We start from the raw sequence: 23,379 nt of genomic DNA on the forward strand, positions 1-23,379 counted from the left end.
ACTCTGATCCCTTCCAGGCAGCCGAGGAGACCCTGGACCCCCAGGACCGCCCCCCATCATCCAGCCGGGAATGAAAGACATCAAAGGAGAGAAGGGAGACGAAGGCCCCATGGGACTGAAAGGGTACCTGGGCCTGAAAGGTGAGGCCCCGCCCAACCTCGGAGCTGGCGGCCTGGGGTCCCCGGCCTGCCTGGCCCCGATCCGTCCGAGGGTGCAGCAGGGGTGCCCCTGTGCCCACACCCACGCTCTGCAGCCCTCCCAACACCTGAGGTCTGCCCGAGGGGCTGGGGTGGTTCCTGGAGGCTGGGGGGGCAGAGCAGTGTCCCCAGAATGTCACACCCCTCTTCCTTCAGGCCTTCCTGGAATGCCAGGCATCCCTGGGCTGTCAGGAATGCCGGGGCTGCCTGGAAGACCCGGTCACGTCAAAGGAGTCAAAGGAGACACTGGCGTCCCCGGCGTGCCTGGCTCCCCGGGGTTCCCCGGCGTGCCTGGCTCCCCCGGAATCATGGGGTTCCAAGGCTTCACGGGCAGTAGGGTAAGTGGACGCCTCCTGGGAGCGCCTCTCCCCAAGGTCTGCTGGCCCAAGTGCTGTGGTCCACAACACGGGGTTGACAGGTCCAGCGAGGGTCAGCCAGCCAAGCTGACATCTCACTTAGGAGCTGAATGCCTCTGGGAAAATCTCTGATCCTCTCTTTGCCTCCCCTCTCAAATGTGGGGAGATAACGGGACCCGCCTTGCAGGGCCGCTCTGAGGCTGCAGTAGGCTCCTGAGATGGGATCCGACACATTTGCCCGGGTCAGCCTAGCAGAGGGTGGGGTGCAGTCCTGATCATCCCCACCGCCGTCACTGTGCCACTGACGTTATCAATTGCAATAAAACCGCCACTGCTGGGACTCCCCTGACGGTCTCATGGTGGAAACTCCGCCTTGCTCTGCAGGGGCTGCGGGTTTGATCCCTGGTTGGGGAACCAAGACCCCACAGGCCGTGCAGGGTGTGACCAAAAAGAAAACTGACGTTGTCACTACTTTGAAGTTCAGTAAGAACAAGTGTGCAGACCATCTACTGTTACGCTATAACACTGGGAAATTTGAGGACTTTTCTACAAAATGGTGGCATAAAAACACCTTGAGAACTGGTTTTAGCACAAAAGCTGGGTACGCTCACCGTTCAAAACTGCAGACCTCGTGAACGGCCTGTAAGATGGTTTCCTGTTTGACTTTGCTCCAGGGTGACAAGGGCGCTCCCGGGAGAGCAGGCCTCTTCGGCGAGGTGGGCCCCACCGGTGACTTTGGTGAGTGTTGCTGGGGAAAAAATGGGCCACCCCTGATCCAAAGCGCCCTGGGCAGCGCGGGGACGTCGGGTTCGCAGGCGCTCTTAGTCGTTTAGAAGCAAATCATTGGTATTCAGACTGTAGCACCATAGAAGTTGCAAAAGTAGCGGCAGGAGACCTGACCTCAGCCATCTCTTCTTGCACCTGGCAGGCGACATCGGAGACACGATAGATCTACCCGGGAGCCCGGGCCTGAAGGGGGAACGGGGCACGACCGGAGCACCAGGTACCCGAGCCACCCGCACCCCCGTCCCCCGCAGCCCTCCGCGGCCCTGCCACTCCACTGCAGTCGCTCTCGAGCTGGCCTGCACACCTAGTGAGCCCTCGGACCACGTTGTAGGGCTGGTCTGAGGTCTCCAAGCCCAACATGCAAGGAAGAGTGGGATTCTTTATTATATTGAGTGTGAGGATGTCGGGAAACCTGTGTCTCCCAAAAGGGAGACAGCGAGAAGCAGCACTCGGTGGTGGGAGGAGCTGCAGCCTCTAAAATGTGCCGCGTGAGCCTGGGCTCCTGGGATGATGATGCACAAAGCCAGTGATGCAATGACCGGAGCCCCTGCAAGCAGTGAAGGGTCTAGAGGAAAAGGAAGTGGGAGTCAGCCCCCTGTCCTGAGTAACACAGCAAGGAAGGCAACCCCCCACCCCAGCCTGTGGACCTCAGGGGCTCACGCCCCCTCTGTAAGCGTTACTGAGGTTCAAGGTCAGAATTCCTGCCGGTGGTCACATCCCAAGGGACTTGGACTAGATGCTCCTTCCTGGGTTTCTATTTCAGGAGACCCCCACGCCCCCTGGCCAAGTGCTCCTAGGAATGCTTAGGGTAGAGGAGTCTGTTCGCATGCTTGACCAACGAAGAGGATGCTGAGCTGGTTCTTTAATGAGAATGAGCTTCAGGATGGGAAGGGCTTTCAGTCTAGCTGGGGTCAGACCCTAAGTGACACTTAGGGCCAGGTAGCCTTGCCTACGAGCTCCTCTGGGCTCCTGCGGATCCATCTTATGGTGTCCCAATGGCTCTCGTCCCAGATACAGTATGCCTCAGACTGGCTGGATCTCCCATCCAAAATAATTAATCAGCGTCCCAGAAACACCAAAACGTGTGGCCCAGAATCTAAGTCTGCCAATGAGCAGCTTTGCCCAAGGAGTTCATTTAAAGGGCAGATTCCAGGCATGATCCAGACCTGAGAGGCTCAAACATCTCCTGTTTGACTAACTCCCCAGATTCCCCAGCACCGCATGCATCAGCAAACGCTCAGATGAGGGATCCACCACTCAGATGAGGGATCTGCCGCTCAGATAAGGGATCTGCTGTTTAGAAGAGGGATCTGCCTCTCAGATGAGGGATCCGCCGCTCAGATGAGGGATCTGCTGTTCAGATGAGGGATCTGCTTCTCAGATGAGGGATCCACCTCTCAGATGAGGGATCCGCCACTCAGATGAGGGATCTGGTTCTGAGGTGAGGGATCCACCTCTCAGATGAGGGATCCACCACTCAGATGAGGGATCTGCTGCTCAGATGAAGGATCTGCTTCTCAGATGAGGATCCGCCACTCAGATGAGGGATCTGCCTCTCAGATGAGCCATCTGCTGCCACCCAGCGAGGCACCAAACACTGTGGCTCAGAGCACCCACGGCAGCTGTTAGCTGACCATTTCTGAGGCCAGGAATTCAGGAACAGAGTGGTTCTCATGAGACTCCATCATGAGATCGGCAGGGCCGCCTCACCTGAAGGCTGGACCGGGCTGGACCATCCAGGGCCAGGTGGTCTTGGCGGGAGGGCCTCTCCCGGGGCTGCTCAGTGTCCTCACGACGTGGCAGGGGCTTCCTCCAGAGCGGGACAGAGGGAGAGCGGTGACGCGTGTGTGGCCTGGGCTCAAGGCGACACGGTGTCCTGGCGTCACGCAGTCCAGCATTCAGAGTGGGAGTGGCCGCACAAAGGTGTGCGTGCCGGGGCGGGACCCCTGGGTGCCTGGAGGCTGCAGACCACAGGCGCAGCGCAGGAATCAGGCGGAAAATCAGGCTGCGGAAGGGACACGTCGAGATCTGCGTCCCCACTCACAAGGGGAGCACCCACGGGGGGGCCGCATCCTTTTCCAGACACCCCTGACCCCACGAGCCTTTAACCATGCCACTGACCCCACGAGCCTTTACCCTCACCCCTGACCCCACGAGCCTTTACCCTCACCCCTGACCCCACGAGCCTTTACCCTCACCCCCGACCCCATGAGCCTTGACCCTCATCCCTGACCCCACGAGCCTTTACCCTCACCCCTGACCCCACGAGCCTTACCGCAGCCCTGACCCCACGAGCCTTTACCCGCACCCCTGACCCCACGAGCCTTTACCCGCACCCCTGACCCCATGAGCCTTGACCCTCACCCCTGACCCCATGAGCCTTTACTCTCACCCCTGACCCCACGAGCCTTTACCCTCACCCCTGACTCCATGAGCCTTGACCCTCACCCCTGACCCCACGAGCCTTTACCCTCACCCCTGACCCCACGAGCCTTACCGCAGCCCTGACCCCACGAGCCTTTACCCTCACCCCTGACCCCACGAGCCTTACCGCAGCCCTGACCCCATGAGCCTTTACCCGCACCCCTGACCCCACGAGCCTTTACCCGCACCCCTGACCCCATGAGCCTTGACCCTCACCCCTGACCTCATGAGCCTTTACCGTCACCCCTGACTCCATGAGCCTTTACCCGCACCCCTGACCCCACGAGCCTTTACCCGCACCCCTGACCCCACGAGCCTTTACCCGCACCCCTGACCCCATGAGCCTTGACCCTCACCCCTGACCCCATGAGCCTTTACCCACACCACTGAACCCCATGAGCCTTGACCCTCACCCCTGACCCCATGAGCCTTGACCCTCACCCCTGACCCCATGAGCCTTTACCCACACCACTGAACCCCATGAGCCTTTACCCACACCACTGAACCCCATGAGCCTTGACCCTCACCCCTGACCCCATGAGCCTTTACCCACACCACTGAACCCCATGAGCCTTGACCCTCACCCCTGACCCCATGAGCCTTGACCCTCACCCCTGACTCCACGAGCCTTTACCCTCACCCCTGACCCCACGAGCCTTTACCCTCACCCCTGACCCCATGAGCCTTTACCCACACCACTGAACCCCATGAGCCTTTACCGGGCAGCACCCCTGAATTCCATATACCTTGAGCCCCAACTGCACACCAGCTGTGGTTTGATTGTTCCAAGCAGCACGTCTGTGGTTACAGGTCTAAAGGGATTCTTCGGCCAGAAAGGAGCTGAGGGTGATGTCGGCTTTCCAGGGATCACCGGCCTGGCCGGAGCCCAAGGCCCTCCTGGATTTAAAGGGCAAGCAGGTAAGGTCGGGCAGTCACACCGCCCTCCTGGGCTGGGCTGAATGGTGCAGCCGAGCCCGCGGTCTCCGGGGGCCCAGAACAAGGCCGGCCAGTTCTGCCTGCCCGCCCGTCCCCTGCAGTCACAGCCAGGAGCGTCCCCCGCGTGGCCGTCCCCACATGCACACAGCCCGGCTGTGCGGGGCGCGCAGGGCGACGGCCGCGTCTGGGTGGCTGCCGTCTGTCTCCCCGTAAGCGCTCAGACAGTTCCCGTGACGGCCCCCTTCGGCGTCTGAGCTGCAGAACTTGTCAGAGGCCGAGTTACAAGGGTGAATTCCTTTTCTGCCTTTTCCTGCTACTGCTGTGCTCGCTGTTGCCCGGCTCTGTGACCGCGGGGAGGCTGACCCTCGCAGGGTCTCTGGGCTCCGCCCGGGCTCCCGTGTGGGCCGGAGAGAGACTGCACGCGAACTCCTCTGTTTGGCCAGGCTGTGCTCACACCAGCCACGTGTGCCCACGTGGAGGGGACGCCGTCCTCACCCACACAGCCCCTCAGCTGGGGCCCAGGGGCCTCGGGGTGCCTGCCTGCCCCTGAGGGCTGTGTCTGTCCCCCAGGCTTTCCAGGACTCGCGGGGCTCCAGGGGCCTCAGGGAGACCCGGGACGGGCCGGGGCGCCCGGCACCAAAGGAGACTCCGGCTGGCCGGGGAGCCCAGGCTTACCAGGTGAGATAAGCCCCGCTCCGGCTGCAAGGAGTCTGTGAAGAGAGTCCAGGAAGACCGTTTTTAAGTTAATGTTTCTCTCGGGCGACCCAGAAGCGACTGACTGACACGTCCCAGTATTTGCTGAACTGCCCCCTGGTTGTCCCGCCTTTGGACACACCAGGGGTCTCCCTGGGGGCGCAGATGGTAACGAGTCGGCCTGCACTGCGGGAGACCCAGCTTCCATCCCTGGATGGAGAAGATCCCCTGGAGAAGGACACGGCAGCCCACTCCAGTATTCTCGCCTGCAGAATCCCATGGACAGAGAGGACTTGCTGGGCTACAAGCCCACGGGGTCGCAAAGAGTCGGACATGACTAAGCGACCAGCACGGAACAGGCTGGGCGGACGACCGGCCCGCAGCAAATCGAAGCATCTGGCTGCCCTGGGGGTCTCTCTCTGCCCTCCCGAGAACTAACTCTGAGGCTCCCCCACAGGTCTGCCCGGTCTCCGAGGCATCGGCGGGTTGCACGGCTTGCCAGGCAGCAAAGGCTTCCCGGGATCCCCAGGTAGGCAGCCCCGAAGCCGTGCTCAGCCGGGGGGCCCCTGGGGGGCCATCGGGGACTTGGGGTGGTGGGGGGCTCAGAGAGCTGGGCGGCCCGTCCCTGAGGCCGCAGGGGCTCGGTTCCGCCGGCTGCTGCACAGACCAGGGGGCTTAAGCAGCAACGGGAGCTCCTCACAGCTCTGAGCCTGGAGGTCCGGGGTTGGGGTGGGAGTGCCAGCGTGGGGGGTCTGGGCGAGGATCGTGTTCTTGGCTCCTCTCTGTGTCCTGACGCGGCAGACATGAGCTCTCTGGAGTCTCTTCTTGTCGGGGGCTTAAGAGGCCTCCTCTAACCCTGGAGGCCTCCTCTAACCCCGATCACCTCTCCAAGGCCCTCCATCAGATCCCACCATGTGGGGCCTTAGGAATCAACACGTGGGTTTGGGTTCAGACAAGACAATTCCACTCACAGCGGTGGTTGGTGTACAGGGGGCAGGCGGGGACTGCCCAAAGGAGACACAAAATCCATCGTCTCCGAAAGCCAGTGACAGCGTGAGGTTTGCACGGCTCCCCGCTTCTGTGACCTCCGAGCACCATTGCGTGGGGCTCTGTTCTTCAGAGGGAATGGAATCCCCTTGCTGCTTTAAGCTTCCTTTTCACGCTTGGATATGCAAAGCTCTCGGCCACTTCCCAGACATTTCTTTATTTTAAATTTAGCTCCTTTCGTCTTAAATATTAATGCTCAGTCATCACTACATTTTTAAAATGTGTTCACTGGACTAGTAATATTTGTAAACTAGGTGATTAATATATTGTTTAAGCTTTTATTGTTTTCAGATTATAAAAATTACTTATGTTGAGTGGAGAAAACCTTTAAAAAATACACTCTAACAAAAGAAAAAGAAATTACGCATAGTTCTACCACTACTTTTAGATTACTCTCTTTATGGCTGTTTTATATTATCAAGAGTTCATCTGTCTATGGTAAATTTGGGTGTGTGTCATTGTATATAAATTCGCACACTCATCCTTCAATTAAGGTTTCAATTCCAGTATAAATGCCCATGTTATGTCGCTCTTTCCTGCCACCCACTGCTTTGAGTTCCTGATGGGTGAGCAGAGCAGGTTTTAAACTGCGCTTCCCTTTTACACCTCAGATGTAGCATCCGGAGCCCCAGCTAGGAGCCTGGAGCCCTGGGCAGGTCCCAGCTCAGGACCATCTGCGTCTTGGGATCCGAGCCTTTTCTGAAGGGCCTCTGAGGTCCCCCCATGAAGTGAAGGGCTCAACTTCGACCCCCAGGGTGCCTTCTGGGTCTCAGGCTCGGGGGCGTCGGGGCTGCCAGGAGGCTGCGGTCTCCAGGCTGTCGCGGGCTGCTCTTGTCTCCGAGTCTCCCCCTTCCTCTCGTGAGAACGGACTCTGCCTGGTCCAGACACTGACGTCATTTGTTCACCCGGCTGCAGGTGCAGACCTCCATGGGGACCTGGGATTCCCAGGTCCTGCTGGGGACAGGGGTGACCCAGGAGAGGCCAACACCCTTCCAGGCCCCACGGGAGCCCCAGGACAGAAGGGCGAGCGTGGAGTCCCAGGTGAGGCCCCCACCCCAGCACCACCGTCTACACCCCCAGAACCAACTGTGATGCCCATGAGTCTGAGAGATGAGCGGTCAGAGCAGGCCGGGTGCCGACTTGTCTGTTGCAAACCTCCCACTGGTGTCCCACGGTTCCTATACCCTACCCCAGTCTTATTCCATCGGGGTTAACTGTTGACCCCCCTCCGCCCCCAGAGGAAGGATAAGATCAAGCTGCCTCCCCGTGGAGCCCCCCCAGGGCACCGGGTGAGGGGCTCCGCCCATCACGTGCACACAGCAGTGCTGGGGAGATGAATGAGTGAGCGAAGGCATCGCAGCCCTGAGCTCTGCCCGTGTGCCGGCCTGGAGCGCGGCAGGAACAGACCAGAGAGAAGTGGTCTCAGCTGCTGGGAATGAGACCCCTGCCCAGCCCAGCCGCCGGCCGCCAGGCTGGACCTAAACTGGCAGGGGGCGTGTGGACTCGACTACACCCGGCATCTCAGAGCGGAGGGCTCCCAGCCCTGCGGCGTCCCCCAGTGGGCTTTGTCCTCTCACACCTGGGCCCCCCCGCCCCCCAACTCAGCCCAGTGCCTCATCCGAGGCGGCCTGGAGCCAGGCGCTGCCGCTGGACCCGACAGGTCATCACACCTGGGCCTCTGAGACCCGGGTCTGAGCGCTGGTGCTCAGGTCAGAATTACCCGTGAAACCAGAACCATTGGCCCCCAAAGGGAAGGCAGGCCCTGAGGAGGCCAGTGACCCCGACCTCCGATGGATAGGGGGGCGGGTATCCCACAGATCCCATCATCTGATTCTCCCCGGGGTCTGTCACCTCCCCTCCACCTGCACCAAGCAGAAAGCCCAGAACCCCCGGTACCCGAGCCCCAGCCTTGATCTGAACCCCAGAACCCCCGGTACCCGAGCCCCGGCCTTGATCTGAACCCCAGAACCCCCGGTACCCGAGCCCCGGCCTTGATCTGAACCCCAGAACCCCCAGTACCCGAGCCCCAGGCTTGATCTGAAGGCAGGGGGCGGAGGTGGGCCGGCCAGAGGGCCACACCGTGAGTCCATGGGGCTGCTGGGGTCCAGGCCCCGCTCAGGGCTGGGGTCCAGGCCCCGCCCAGCAGCACGGGACGCCTGCCCCGAAGCCCAGCCCCAGGCCAGTCCCGTCATACAGGGTTTCTTCCGGGAGGCATGTCTCAGTCTTCCTGAAACTCTGGACCACACTTCAGTGTGAAGTCTGGGAGCCGATCGAAACAGCCAGGTTGCCCTCAAAGAGCATGGCCAGGCAGAAAAGGCAGCCCTGGACAGACATTAGGGGAGCCTGTCGACACCCCGAGTGGGACTCAGAGCCCCCCTCCTGCTGTCCAGGAGCCCACGGTGCTGCTTGGGGCCACCAGTGAGCCCCAGTGAGTGGGCGAGATGCCAGTTCAGCCACTGTGGGCCGGGAGGATGGACCCGCCCCGGATGCTGGACGTCCAGCCGGAGCCCGGGATCCTGGGGGCGGCTCGGGTGGGACTGCAGCGGCCGTGCCGCCCACCTTGGGCCCTCCCAGCACGGGTACTCGCTGGGCCCCCAGGGCTGCTCTCAGGTGATGCCCGCAGGGCAGGGCCGGGCGTCCCCCTCAGGTGGCCCCAGCAGCTGGCCGCTGAGCAGGTGGCGTGCTGGTGAGGGCAGCCTCGCAGCAGGGCCTTGGGCCCCCTGGGCAGCGGGAAGGGGCTGGCGGGCCTGTGGGCAAGAGCCCGCCGTGGGCACCTCTCCTTGGCGGCTCTGCTCCTGGACAGGCGAGGGCACGGAGAAGGGGTGACTCAGGATGGAGAGCTGGGTGCTGGCGCTGATTACCTTCCGTTTCCCTCCCAAGGGGAGCGAGGCCCGATCGGGAGTCCTGGCCTTCAGGGCTTTCCAGGCATCACCCCTCCTTCCAACATCTCTGGGTCACCAGGGGACGTCGGCGCGCCTGGGATTTTCGGCCTGGAAGGTGAGCGGGGCTCACACCCCGTGGGCTGGAACCTCTGGGCACAGAAGCCTGGTCACTGGAGGCAGGGAACACCTCCGATCCCCCTTAAGGACATGATTCTGAGAGAGGCAGGCCAGACAGGAAAGGACAGCGCTGACTCCACTGCAGGAGGGCCCGGGAGCGTTCCCTGGCGGAATCGGTGGGCTTTCCCAGGTGGAGCAGCGGTAAGGAATCCGCCTGTCAATGCAGGAGATGCAGGTTGGATCCCGGGTGGGGAACATCCCTGGAGGAAATGGCAACCCACTCCAGTATTCTTGCCTGGAGAAGCCCAGGGATGGAGGAGCCTGGGGGGCTACAGTCCACGGGGTCGCAGAGTCAGACACGAGTGAGCACAGAGGAATCCAGTCACAGAGTCAGAACACGGATGCCGGGGGCCGGCGCTGCGGCGTGGGGAGGAGAGTGTTCAGTGAGGACAGAGCTTCAGCTGGAGGATGAGCGTGTGAGCTCGTCCAGGGAAGGATGGTGGAGACGGCTGCACGGTGATGTGAACGGGCGCACTCCAAAGTGGTTAAAATGGTAGATTTATGTTAGCATATTTTAGCACAATAAAAAGCAAAATTAGCTGCCCAGGGTTACACACTTGCCAAAGCCCATCCCCCAGGGGTAACTTTGCGTGCACGCCTTCCTCCCGCGTACACTCGCCTCTCTCCCGACCGACACCGGCAGGTTATCGAGGGCCCCCGGGGCCACCCGGGCCTGCAGCTCTTCCCGGAAGCAAAGGCGATGAGGGGAGTCCAGGAACCCCCGGAAACCCCGGGACCAAAGGATGGGTCGGGGACCCCGGGCCCCAGGGCCGGCCTGGCGTGTTCGGACTCCCGGGAGAAAAAGGTAACACGGTGTCTCGGGAGGAGGGAGGGCTTCTCTCGGGGACACTGGCCAGACATGGCCAGAGGCCCCCACCCACACCCGCGTGTCCTCAACATCCTGCTTGTCCTGAAGGGCCCAGAGGGGAGCCAGGATTCATGGGCAACATAGGCCCCACTGGGAGCGTGGGCGACCGAGGCCCCAAGGGACCCAAAGGAGACCGAGGACTCCCGGGTGAGTGGGTCTCGGGGGGATGCCTCAGAGGTCACCGTGTCGTGCTGGGGCGTGGTGGGGCAGGGGTGCTGGAAGGGCCGTCTCTGCAGAGCGAGGCAGCTCGGGGAGGCTGGAGAGCGGGCCCACGCCCGGGTCGAGATCAGAACAGCGGTTCTCACGCCTTGCCTGGCCTTTCTTCTCCCTTCCAGGTGCCCCCGGTCCCGTGGGGGCTCCAGGCATCGCGGGAATCCCCCAGAGGATCGCGGTTGAGCGGGGCCCAGTGGGTCCACAGGGCAGGAGAGGCCCCCCGGGGGCTCAGGGGGAGATGGGGCCACAGGGCCCCCCCGGAGAACCAGGTGGGAGCCCAGCCGGGGTCGCTGGGGGGGGACTGGGGGGGCTCCCTGCCTGCCTGCCTGCTCTGTTTCCACCTGTCCCTGCCCGCGGCACTCACCCGTGTCCCCGCGGCCCTGCAGGTTTCCGCGGGGCGCAGGGCAAGGCCGGGCCCCAGGGACGAGGCGGCATGTCAGCCATTCCCGGATTCCGTGGAGACCAGGGTCCCGTGGGGCTGCAGGGACCGGTGGGTTTCGAAGGTGAGTGATGGGCAGGGGTGGGGAGGTGCCTCAGCTCCGCCGTGGGGCTGACGGTGGGCCGCGGAGCTCAGGGAGGGGTCAGACGCGCCCCGAGGTGAGCAGCGCTGAGGGGCCGCCCCCCGAGTCCGGCTCCCGGGTTATGGGGGCCCACCCCGTGACCCCTGCCCCTGGCCGAACACCTGGCACGGGGTCCCCAGCACAGGCTGGCCTCCTTCCTTCCCCTGAGACTCAGGAGGTGGCTCAGAGAAGGAAGCAGGTGACCTGTTCCGAGAGACAAGATTGCTGAGCTCTCGAAAGCCTAGGACGATGAACTACAAGTGAGCGATCACATTATAGGCGCCACTGTGACGGCTTTTATCGTTGACTTCTAAAAATTACTTGCATGTAGGCAGGATGAGATAGGCCCGAAGTAATAGCCATTCGTGCAAAAAACAAGTCCTAGGAGTTGTAATCCACCTGCACTCGGTTTGAGCCAGCGACGTGCGTGTTGTGCACGGTAGGGACAGGCTGCGTGGTCACACCCAGACCCCAGCAAGTGTCCACATCACGCCGCTCGAGCAGGAGAGCCTCTGACGCGCCGGGGAGACGGTGGGGGCTGGGGAGGGGCATCGGGGCGAGGGGACGCCCTGTGAGAGAGACAGGGTCACCTGTTGGGGGAGGATCAGCCGTTCTGTGGTGTCAGGGACAGAACTGGGGCCCTGGGTGGACATGTGGGGAGTCGGGTTTCTAACCCTGGGAATGGCCGCTCCCCGAAGGTCCAGCAGGGAGCCCTGCAGCCTGGCGTGGAGGAGGCGGGCAGGGCTGGACCGCAGTGCCCCTGGGCCCTGCACAATAAGAGATGCTGCAGTTCCCACTGGGAAGGGGGTCGGCTCATGGGGCCTCTGAGTCCACGCCCCCACACCCCACCCCCCACCCCCCCCACCCCCCGCCCCCCTCCGTCCAGCCTTCATGATAGCCATTCCACGGTCCTGGACATGGAGGGCGTACTGAGCGAGGGTAAGTCCCCCCCCAGGAGGCTCTCGGTCCCCGAGGGCAGAGCCACCGACCCCAGCCTTGGGGCCGTGAGTGTCGCCATGCCCGCTGTAAGCACGCGGGCTGTGGTCCACGCGGCAGCTGCAAGGCGGCCTCTCTGTCTCGCCCAGGGGAGCCGGGCCGCCCCGGGAGCCCCGGCCTGCCGGGCATGCCCGGCCGAAGCATCAGCATCGGGTACCTCCTGGTGAAGCATAGCCAGACCGACAAGGAGCCCATGTGCCCCGTGGGCATGAACAAGCTCTGGAGCGGATACAGCCTGCTCTACTTCGAGGGCCAGGAGAAGGCCCACAACCAGGACCTGGGTAGGTACCGCCCGCCGGCCGGCCAGCCCCACCAGGGGTGGCAGGACCCAGCGGCCACAGTCACGTCCTGAGTCCCCAGGAGGCACCCAGATGCTCCAAACCCAGGGTGGGGGAGCGAGCAGTGCCCTGTGTCCAGGGCCCTCTGTAAGGGCAGGGCGGAAGTGCTCGTGGAGGCCCCGAGGGATGGAGAGCCGGAGCTCGGCCCCGCCTCGTGCACGCTGAGCGCTCCGCGGCCGGGGCGTGGCCAGGCCCCGAGCTGGCGGCACGCAGGGCCCCGCGTCCCCGCGCACTCAGCCGCCTCCCTCCGCAGGCCTGGCCGGCTCCTGCCTGGCGCGGTTCAGCACCATGCCTTTCCTGTACTGCAACCCCGGCGACATCTGCTACTACGCCAGCCGCAACGACAAGTCCTACTGGCTGTCCACCACCGCCCCGCTGCCCATGATGCCCGTGGCCGAGGAGGACATCCGGCCCTACATCAGCCGCTGCTCCGTGTGCGAGGCCCCGGCCGTCGCCATCGCCGTCCACAGCCAGGATGTCTCCATCCCCCACTGCCCGGCCGGGTGGCGCAGCTTGTGGATCGGATACTCCTTCCTCATGGTACGTGCTGCGCACCTGCTGTGACTCGGAGCAGGGACCCAGGTGGAAATCGAGGTCCTCTCCCCAACCGCCTTGTGGCCGTTTTAAGACTGATCGGCGCGGTTGTTCAGGTTGGGCACTGCACAAAGGCCCCTGACCCAGGGAATGCTGAGAGCTGGAATCCGGCCTGCACTTTGCTAAGCCGTGTTTGGCCTGGGGCTGCTCCCATCCAGGTGGGACACAGTGGTTTGCCACCAGGCCTTTTTACAACCTTGATGAGGACGATTTGACTATCATGACAGCATTCCTTACAATTTTCCTGTTTACTCCACTGTCACAGGGAGAAAGGAAAGTCCAGAGGGGTCTTGTGTTGCATTTATGTTTATTATGACTGTCGTAACTCCCATTGTGTTGACAGGATACCCAACATGTTAAATATTTCATAAACTATGTCAATAACATAATATATATAAATTATACCATGTTTGCTAATCTTGTCAAAACAATAGGGGAAAAACCCTGGAATCTAGGGAAGGAAGGAAGAGATAAAAAAGCATTGATTTTTTAACATTTTTAAGGGATTAGTGCTGCAGTAATTTGAAGCAACAGGATCACTAGGTTCTGTGCAGGGACAGGCAGCGTTCTACCTTAAGGGGCTCCTCCTGTCAGGGGACCTGGCGGCAGACAGAGCAGCCCCCGTTTGCCCCTGGGTCACAGAGGAGGAAGCGCTGGTCCCTCCTGTGTTTAACTCCCTCGTGAGATGGAAAAGGAGCATCTTCTCTCGTGGGAATGCCTGCCCTGTGTCCTGCAGGCCAGACAGCCCTGCTCTTATGAGCGTTACATCTTGAGCCATGTCAGAGGAGAAAGGATAAGCACACTTGCCAATGGTCAAGAATCCACCTGCAGGAGACATAGGAGATGCCAGTTCAGTCCCTGGTCAGGAAGGTAACATGGAGAAAGAAATGGCAGCCTACTCCACTGTTCTTGCCCGGAGAATCCCATGGACAGAGGAGCCTGGCGGGCTACAGTCCATGAGGTCACGACTGCACAACTGAAGCGACTTAGCACACACCCATTATCCTCAGTAACCACCTCCAGCCAGCCTAGACCAACATGGCCAGTGATAATAGTAATAATAATTCAAAGCACACATACCCCCTCTTCATGCACGTTAGTAAAGGAGGAGAGGGGCACTTTCTTTGGAGCTTAATTGTTTTTTGGCCCCACCGCACGGCTTGTGGGATCTCAGGTCCCCAACCAGCGATGGAAGCCGGGCCCTCCGCAGTGAGAGCACAGAGTCCTAAACACCGGACCAGCAGGGAACTCCCTGGTGATTGATTTTAAGAGTCTGGTTCTGACCCCCATATTGATTTTACCTTTATTTTATTGAAGTATAGTCGGGTTACGTTGTCTTAATCTCCATTATACGGCACAGTGATTCAGTTACACGTACATATGTTGTTCGGTCAGTCAGTCCTGTCAACACTTTGGGACCCCATTGACTGCAGCACGCCAGGCCTCCCTGTCCGTCACCAACTCCTGGAGCTTGCTCAAACTCAAGTCCACTGAGTCAGTGATGTCATCCAGCGTCATCTGTCGTCCCCTTCTCCTCCTGCCCTCAATCTTTCCCAACATCAGGGTCTTTTCCAGTGTGTAGGCTGTTCACATCAGGTGGCCAAAGGATTGGAGCTTCAGCTTCAGCATCAGTCCTTCCAATGAACACCCAGGACTGACCTCCTTTAGGATGGACTGGTTGGATCTCCTTGCAGGCCAAGGGACTCTCAAGAGTCTTCTGCAGCCCCACAGTTGGAAAGCCTCAATCACACATACATGCATACACAGTCTTTTTCACATTATTTTCTAAGATGGTTTATCACAGAGTATTGTGCAGAGTTCCCTGTGCAAACAAGCTAACGTGTTGGCATCTCTTCCGCCCGCTCCCCCGCGCAGCACACGGCCGCCGGTGACGAAGGGGGCGGCCAGTCGCTGGTGTCGCCGGGCAGCTGCCTGGAGGACTTCCGCGCCACGCCGTTCATCGAGTGCAACGGGGCCCGCGGCACGTGCCACTACTACACCAACAAGTACAGCTTCTGGCTGACCACCATCCCCGAGCAGAGCTTCCAGGGCACGCCCTCGGCCGACACGCTCAAGGCCGGCCTCATCCGCACGCACATCAGCCGTTGCCAGGTGTGCATGAAGAACCTGTGAGCTGCGGGCGCCGGCCGGGCACGCCCCCGGACGGACACGCCCCGGACACGCCCCCTGACGTCACGGACACGCCCCCTGACGTGTCCGGACACGCCCCTTCTCCAGGCCCGTGCAGTCCGGGGCCACTTTGGTGCTTTTCTTAACTTATTACCTCAGACGCCGGCCCCTAAATTGACTGCTTTTTTTTCTTTAAAAAACAAACCAAAAAGAGGAAAAGGTCACCAAAGAAACTCGGCACCGGCACCTGGCCCCGACAGGCCCTGCCCCCGGGTCCGCAGGACACCCTGCCCCGGCCCGGGCGGCGCCGCCTCCCGCTCAGGCCGTCCGCGCCGCTCCGCGCCCGCGTGCTCCCCGCGCTCCCAGCCCGTTTTCTGAGCTCACTCTAGGGGCGTGTGGACGGGTGAGGCCGCTCAGCCCGCGGGCTCCCTGACCCCCAGGACGCGCACCGCCCTCCCGGACGCGCCGCGCGTGCAGGGCCCGCGTCCCCCAGGAAGGCCGACTGCGCCTCCTGGTGTCTGACAGGCCGCGGCTGCCGGCGCCCCGCCGCCGCGCTTCCCACCAGGTCCTGCCAGCCCTCCCGCCGTCCGCGGCGAGGCGGCAGACTCCGAGCGGCAGGCAGAGACGCCCCGCCGCCCCCCTTCTGTGCGCTGAGCTGCACCCCTCTGGCTACCGCCTCCTCTGTAACCAGCCCAGAATAAAAGTTACTTTGCAACATTTTTATACCCCACCTGTTGCCTGCCTGGTTTTCTCAAGTTCGTAGGGCGCGAAATTTGCGCAGAACCGGGAACCCTGCATCCCGGCCCAGCTCCGCACCGCGCTGTTGTTTTTTCCAGGTCTCAGCAGCCTGAACCGAAGCCTGCGGTATCATCACTGGCTCCTCAGGGAACTGTATTTGTGTTTACAATGTGGTGATGTTTACAGAGAACACTCCAACCTGCACTCACAGGGGTTAGGAGGGAGGTACCTCTAAACACGCTGCCAAAGTCATTCAATCCGCCCCAGCATAACATCCCAAATCAAATCCCAGAAATCAAATCTCCAAGACACATTTCTGCCTTCAGTTTCTCCGGAACCCGGCTGACGCCTGGGCATCCAGCTCACAGTTTATTTCTGCCCTTCAGAGTTCAGTCTCACATTAGACCTTCTCTGAGAACTATTTGTACGGTCACAAAGTAAGCATTCCACCTGATGATGTTATTTGAACGCGATCAGCCCCGGGCTGGCCTGCCTTCCCCGGCGCTGCCTGAGCCAAGGACTGTGTGCCCGAGGGTTAAGTGAGGACGTGACTCCGGGTGGGGAACGGGGAGCCGGGCGGAGGGAGGCTGCCTCCATACAGTGCTCAGGGCTGAGTCCACGCCCCACCTCCCATGCTGGGGAAGGCCACACAAGGACCAGTGATGGGGCAAGGCACATTTTCCACTTCCAGCTCTTGCCCCCAGCGGCCAGGCTGGGTCACAGGTTCAGGGGTGCTGGGCGGGCTCTGAGCACCCCAGGGGAGGCGACAGAACCAGGTGAAGGTGATGGGCGTTACGGTAGGCTCCACCTGTGCACAGCTGGTTTCCATAGCAACAGTTATAGTGGGCCGCTGAGCCCTTAGAGGCCGAGGCTGGGGCCTGAAAGATGCCCACACAGGAGGCTGGCGGGGGCAGCTGCTCTTGCCAGACCCCAGTCCCCGAGATCGCGGGGTGGTCATGACACGTCACAGTCCTGAAGATTCCTGCTCAATTTGGTCTAGCCTCTCCTTTTAATTGAAGGAGATTCTATGCTGTTTCACAGTTTGCAAAAGTTTCTCACCCATGGTCTCCTATGGCTTAGCTTTGCCTCCGTGTGGTTCCCAGGGCATTAGGCACCCAGCATTAAACACCGCAAAGTCCTGGACTTCACGCCTGAAACACATAAGGAAAGAAGACCAAGACCAGGGTCTCGATACATAACTGGACGCCAAACTGTAAACCAGAAAATATAAACCAAGTACAGACAGATAATCCGTCTCTGTCTGTGCATGAGCCCAGGATTCCGCACAAGTGTCGCTATCACAGGTGAAGATTCCTGGTCTGAATTCAAACAGCTAAGCTTCTGAACCTTGAAAGTTCAAGCTGCCCCTCACAGACCCGAGCATGCTGCATGCGATTTCTCTGGTCTAGTGTCTCAGGGCTAAGAACAACCACCAGCCCAGAAGCTAAGGGTCCTTGAGTGGCCAACACTGTCCCCACTTCAGTGAGTGGGTGCCCTGAGGTCAGAGTCACTAAGATGGCTGTCCCCACCCCTGCCACAGACGGCGCCCAGACTCACGTGAAGCCACACGAGACGCCTCTGGACTCACCCTGGCAAGTTGGAGGGGCACCGAGAGCCAGGCTGAGCCCGGGAGGATTGCTGCGGCTCCCGCTGCCCGAGAAGAGCCTGTCGGGAGGACGCCGGAGCAGGTCTGCGCTCAGGGCCGGGGGCCCTCGGGAGAGCTGAAACAGACCCCGTGGGCCACGGTGGTGTTCTGAGCATTAAATCCACTCCTGTGCGTGGAAGGGCCTGCAGAGAGCTGGCGTGCACACCCTTGTGCGAGTTTGGTGTCAAGTCCCAGCCTCAGGAGGAAGGGGGTGGAGGCTCCCTGTCGTAGGGGGGTTTTAAAGACGTTCCCATGGAGACGAGTTATGCAAACTAGGCCATGCGTGGGACAAGCTAGAACTGCTCTGCAAATAAATTCCTGACGTGCATGAAAAGGGTGACGTTGGGCTGCAGGAGGATGATGAGACAGCAGGGCGAGCCCAAGCGAACAGTCCGCAGGCTGTCAGTTCAGGGACGCGGAGCCCCCACAGCCCCGGAGCCACACAGACAGGTGCCCACGAGCCGCTGGGGAGGCGACGTGAGCACAGAGATTCCACCTGTTCCACCTGCACCCAGGGACACCCGGGCTCAGGCCACACCTGGCCCTGGCCCCACCTCCAGGTGGCCACTCCCAGAAGGGGCCGAGGCTCGTTCTTTAAAAAGAGGAGCAGCGATTGCAGGCACGAAGCAGAGAGGGAGGGGAGCATGCGGACGTGGGTGACTTTGGAGACGAGGGGCCCGCCCCGGCCCCCCTCACTGTGGTCCCGCTGATGCAGCCGCGACCTCAGCCTCCACTCCAGCCACACGGTTGGGGAGGGGGGCTCAGGGACCACCCTCGAGGCACCACCCGGCAGGAATGGCCCTTGCGGGCCCCGGCGACTTCCAAAGCAGAGAGCGAGGCTCCTGGGTCCCACCTGTGTCTGGCCTCAGCTCCCACCGCTGGTGTGTTTACTGAAGGCACACGTGCTGGTGTGCACGAGTGTGCACACACATCACACATGCATATACACGTGTGCGCATACTCACATCACATGCATATGTGCACACAGGCACACACATCCCTCGGAAGAGAAAGCACCTTTTCCGCTTCCCATACCTCCCAAACATCACTCACAGCCAGTAAAAACAAAACTTTAAAAAAGCCACACTCAAAGTCCTAAAGGCAAAGCTTCGTGAAACAAATGTGTTCTCGGGTGAATCCGACATTTTTTATAGCAGTGAAAAAAAGGGAAAGCAAGGCTCTTCAGCCGGTCCTCCCAGCCGACGGTCCTCCCAGCCGACGGTCCTCCCAACCAACAATCCTCCCAGTTGACAGTCCTCCCAGTCGACGGTCCTCCCAACCGACGATCCTCCCAGCCGGTCCTCCCAGCCAACGGTCCTCCCAGCCGGTCCTCCCAGCCGACAGTCCTCCCAGCCGACGGTCCTCCCAGCCGGTCCTCCCAGCCGACAGTCCTCCCAGCCGATGGTCACCTTCGGGGACGGTCACTCGTCCTCCCTGCCGAGGACGCTGAGCTTGGGGCCCTCCTGGGCGGCCCCACCCGCCACCCTCCATGAGCTGTGACTCTCGCTCCATTTTACAGCTGAGGAGGTTCCACCTCAGGGGGTGCACCACCGTGGATGAGGGGACACAGCTTGGTCAGGGGCAGGTACTCCATCCCGAGCCTGCTTCCCCTGATGCCGCGCCCACGTCCCCAGATCACCGCTGATGATGGAGCCCCAACTCCACACGGGTCCCAGGTGGCTCAGGGTGACTGCAGCGGGGAGGCACATCCAGGGGGCCCCGACACCCTCCCTGCCTGCGCGTTGACCCCGGGGGCCTGGCCGAGAGCAGACTGGCTCACGGAAGCCCTGCTTCCTTCCACAGCCAAGTTCAGGAGCCAAGGGCCTCCAGGTGGAGGCAGAATGGGAACCCCTGGGTCATTCGATGCGTAAACAGCCCTAAAATCGCAGAGGCCACTGGGCTGGGTCCAGCTTTCCTGAGAGGGAGACCCAGACGCTCAGCTGGAGCTGACCTCCCTTACTGTACATGTCGGAAGACTCCCCTCTGCCTTCTACCTGCAGGCTCCTGGGGAGGAATTCCTGCGCTCAGATCATGAGGACGCTGTTCAGGGCTCCCCACACCTCCCTCCCACCCCAAGGACCTTGCCCCCAGCTAGGAACCCCCGATTCACAGGGAGGAACGAGTGGATGACGCCCAGGAGGAGGGCGGGGTCCCTAGACACGCACCGCAGGTGTCCGAGATGACAGCGTCCCGGGGACCCGCCCAGCTCTCCTCCCCGAGGTGCTGGCGGCCCTGGGCCCATGAGACGAGCACCCAAGTGACTCCCTCTGGGCCCCCGCGACTCTGCCAGTGGACAGGACCAGACGGGGGTAAAATGAGGGGCGCGCCTCGTCTTGGGCAGCGGGCGACTGCCCTTTAGAAACCTACACAGCCACGCCGACCTCCAGAAGGAAGGCGGCTCCGGGATGCCAGGCCCTAGACTTGAGCTCGGTGGGGGCCTCCATCTCTAGCTGCTGGGGCTCTGGCCCCAGAAGCACCTGTCCTTACACTGGGCCTGGGTCCTCACACCCCCACACTAGCTGCCTTCCAGATCGTCCGCCCGGGTGAGGGCCAGTGAGTTCAAGGCCAGTCCATGCAAGGGAAGAAACTCCTGCAAATGGACAAGGTTGAGCTTTCTCTAGCCCCCAGAGCAGACACACCATGTGCAATGTCTACACTGCAGACCCATGAGGGGCGTCTACACCGCAGACCCAGCAGCCCTGCCCAGTTCTGACAGGGCAGCATAAAGGATCCATCTTGGAGAAGCGGGAAAGATGGGAGCAAACCCCAAGGGAACGGGTTTGATCTAATGGGGGCGGGAGGGGGGATGCAGAGGAGGGCCGGCCTCCCCAGTTACAGGAAGGAAAGAACAGCCGCAGCTGGAGCGGATCCTGTGCCGCAGCCCTGCGGAGGCCACCCCCGCTCCCACACAGGGTCCTGCTCCCCGGGCCCTGCCTCCCTCGGTGGCTCATGGGCACTGTGGTCGTTCGTGGTCATCAGCGCAGCCGCTCTGCACGTACAGGGCCAGCGGAGCTCATGGGAAGCACGGGTCAGTCCAGCCCCTTCCCTCTGGAGGACAGGACCAACTCCGATCCACTGCCCATGGCATCACGGGCTCTGAGCCCCGCTCGCCTCGGCCAGGGGGAGACCTCGCTGGAGGCAGAGCTGCCGGACGTCTGCAGGAGGGCTTCCCAGATCAGCAGGCAGAGCCGATTCCACCAGGAGGGCGGGTTCAGAAACGACCAAGCTGCTCTAACATCCCAGCCTCGCAGCCTGTGAAAAGGGGGACCCGTGTTTCCAGCGCCCAGATCACAAGATGCGAGTGTGCACGTGTGCTAAGTCAGTTCAGTCGTGTCCGACTCCTGGCGGCCCTATGGACTGTAGCCCACCAGGCTCCTCTGTCCATGGGATTCTCCAGGCAAGAATAGTGGAGTGGGTTGCATGCCCTCCTCCAGGGGCTCTTCCCGACCCAGGAATCAAACCCCAGTCTCTTATGTCTCCTGCATTGACAGGCAGGTTCTTTACCACTAGCGCCACCTGGGAAACCCAGATTACAACATAAGCATCCTCTAGTCAAGGCTATGATTTTTCCAGTAATCATGTATGAATGTGAGAGTTGGACTATAAAGAAGCTAAGTGCCAAAAAATTAATGCTTTCAAACTGTGGTGTTGGAGAAGACTCTTAAGAGTCCCTTGGACCGCAAGGAGATCCAACCAGTCCATCCTAAAGGAAATCAGTCCTGAATATTCATTGGAAGGACTGATGCCGAAGCTGAAGCTTTAATACTTTGGCCACCTGATGTGAAGAACTGACTCATTGGAAAAGACCCTGATGCTGGGAAAGGCAAGAGGAGAAGGGGCGACAGAGGATGAGATGGTTGGATGGCATCACCGACTCAATGGACATGAGTTTGAGTAGACTCAGGGAGATGGTGATGGACAGGGAGGCCTGGCATGCTTTGGTCCATGGGACCTCAAAGAGTCGGACTGAGAAAATCAACTGAACTAAACAAGCTTCCCATGAAGGATGCCTCAAGGCCCCTAGGAAACGCCCGACCTGGAGCTGCTGTTGAGAAGGAGGTTTCCCGGGACACTTGAGGGAAAGCTCAGAAGGTAAACCCAGGGCCATCTGTGGCCTCCCAGCCCCAGAGCAGCTGAGTCTGAACTTGGGAAGGAAGGAAGGAAAGAACATTCGAGGTCCCAGCCGAGGACCCCCTCCTTCTCCAACAGCTGGCTCACTAGGGCAGCTGAAGCCTCCTGGTCAGGAACTGATCCCCGAGAGGTCACGGCCAGAAGCCCGTGCGTGAGTTCAGACCCTGGGACAGTCTCCGTGGCCAGAGCCCAGGCCGGCACCCAGGGTCCTCTTGGGGTGGAGCCCAGAGCGCAGCCTGCTCTTCAGGGCCACCATGAGGGTGCAAGGCTCACGCGCTGTTGATGGAGAAGGTGCAGTCCTCGGCCCTCCTCCAGGACAGGGGTCATGCGAGGCCACGAGCCGGGGATGCTCGGAGCGACACAGTGCAGGGGCAAAGGGCCACGAGAACTCAGCCACCCTGACCTCAGACAGAAGTGACTTCACAGGATGCTTCCCTCCACAGCCTTCATGATGGGCTCCTGGGTCTCCCAGAGCTCTCCCTAGCAGAGACACTTTATGGAAAAATAAATACACCTTCCACCCACTAAATGGGAAGCTAATCTACATCAACGAAAAGTAACCAAATTGACCCTTTTTCTCTTTGGAATGGGCTACAGTTCTCAGATGTTGTAAAGAGTCTGCCTGCGATGCAGGAAACCCAAGTTCAATCCCTGGGTTGGGAAGATCCCCTGGAGAAAGAAATGGCAACCTACTCCAGGATTCTTGTCTGGGAAATCCCATGGACAGAGGAACCTGGCGGGCTACAGTCCACGGGGTTGCAAAGAGCCGGACAAAACTGAGTGACTAACACATCTGCATTATATTTCTGTTAGATAAAGCTTTAAAAGCGGGGATGGGCAAACATTTTCTGTTAAGGGCCAGAGAGCGACTCCTGTGGGCTCGTGATGGACAGGATCTCTGCTGAAAATTCTCAACTTGGTCCTTGTAGCCTCTGAGAACATATAAAACAAATAGGCGTAGCTGAGTGCCAATAAAACTTTATTTATAACAATAGGCACAGCTTATCTGGCGCCAAGAGTGTAGTCTGCTAACTTCTGCTTGAGACACTTGGGTGGTTTATTTATATGTTTAGATGGAATATCTCCATGACTCTTAGTCCTATGATCTGGACAAGCAGAAAATATGTGTAAGTGGACAATTTACGTTTCCCAAGGTGGTTTGAGTACTAAATTTGAAATGAGTGACAGTGTATTTTTTTTTTTGTGAAGGAGAAGAAAGATCACAGATAAGACGACTCGTGTGTGTGGGGGGGTGGGGCAGAGGCCTTCTTTGTGTCAATGCCTCCTGGACACTGGCCTGGGAATGCAGATCAGCTGTCCTCTGTTCTGCAGAGGCAATGAGGGCCTGTTGTTGCTGCTGTTTTTGTTTAATCACAAGTTGTGTCTGACTCTTTGTGACCCATGGACTGTAGCCCGCCAGGCTCCTCTGTCCATGGGATTCTCCAGGCAAGAATCCTGGAGTGGGTTGCCATTTTCTCCTCCAGGGGATCTTCCCTACCTAGGCAGATTCTTCACCGAGAAGCCCAATGAGGACCTGGGTAAGAATTTTGTCCCCGGATGCTGCAGAGGTGTGAGGTCATGCTTCAGCCACAGCCCACGTGAGAAACTGCAGGTCCATGTGACAGACACTAAAGCCCACGGGGGCACAAATGAGGTCTAAACCAAGGC

General features: G+C 60.3%; 1 protein-coding gene across 1 annotated transcript in view; it reads left to right on the forward strand.

Moving 5' to 3' along the window:
- COL4A2 (collagen type IV alpha 2 chain) overlaps positions 1–15,927 on the forward strand; it is a 160,805-nt gene extending 144,878 nt beyond the window's left edge. The window contains exons 33-48 of the mRNA XM_065902160.1: positions 18–140; positions 354–535; positions 1,228–1,291; positions 1,482–1,556; positions 4,574–4,681; positions 5,270–5,377; positions 5,850–5,921; positions 7,355–7,480; positions 9,320–9,436; positions 10,142–10,303; positions 10,415–10,513; positions 10,702–10,848; positions 10,966–11,082; positions 12,225–12,416; positions 12,727–13,013; positions 14,943–15,927. Coding sequence (XP_065758232.1) covers positions 18–140; positions 354–535; positions 1,228–1,291; positions 1,482–1,556; positions 4,574–4,681; positions 5,270–5,377; positions 5,850–5,921; positions 7,355–7,480; positions 9,320–9,436; positions 10,142–10,303; positions 10,415–10,513; positions 10,702–10,848; positions 10,966–11,082; positions 12,225–12,416; positions 12,727–13,013; positions 14,943–15,200 — 2,237 coding nt within the window. The 3' untranslated portion in view covers positions 15,201–15,927. The remainder of the gene's footprint in view (positions 1–17; positions 141–353; positions 536–1,227; positions 1,292–1,481; positions 1,557–4,573; positions 4,682–5,269; positions 5,378–5,849; positions 5,922–7,354; positions 7,481–9,319; positions 9,437–10,141; positions 10,304–10,414; positions 10,514–10,701; positions 10,849–10,965; positions 11,083–12,224; positions 12,417–12,726; positions 13,014–14,942) is intronic.
- Positions 15,928–23,379: the final 7,452 nt, after the last annotated feature.

The sequence above is a fragment of the Muntiacus reevesi genome, chromosome 11 (genome assembly GCF_963930625.1).
Source record: "Muntiacus reevesi chromosome 11, mMunRee1.1, whole genome shotgun sequence".
In the NCBI taxonomy this organism is placed as follows: Eukaryota; Metazoa; Chordata; class Mammalia; order Artiodactyla; family Cervidae; genus Muntiacus; species Muntiacus reevesi.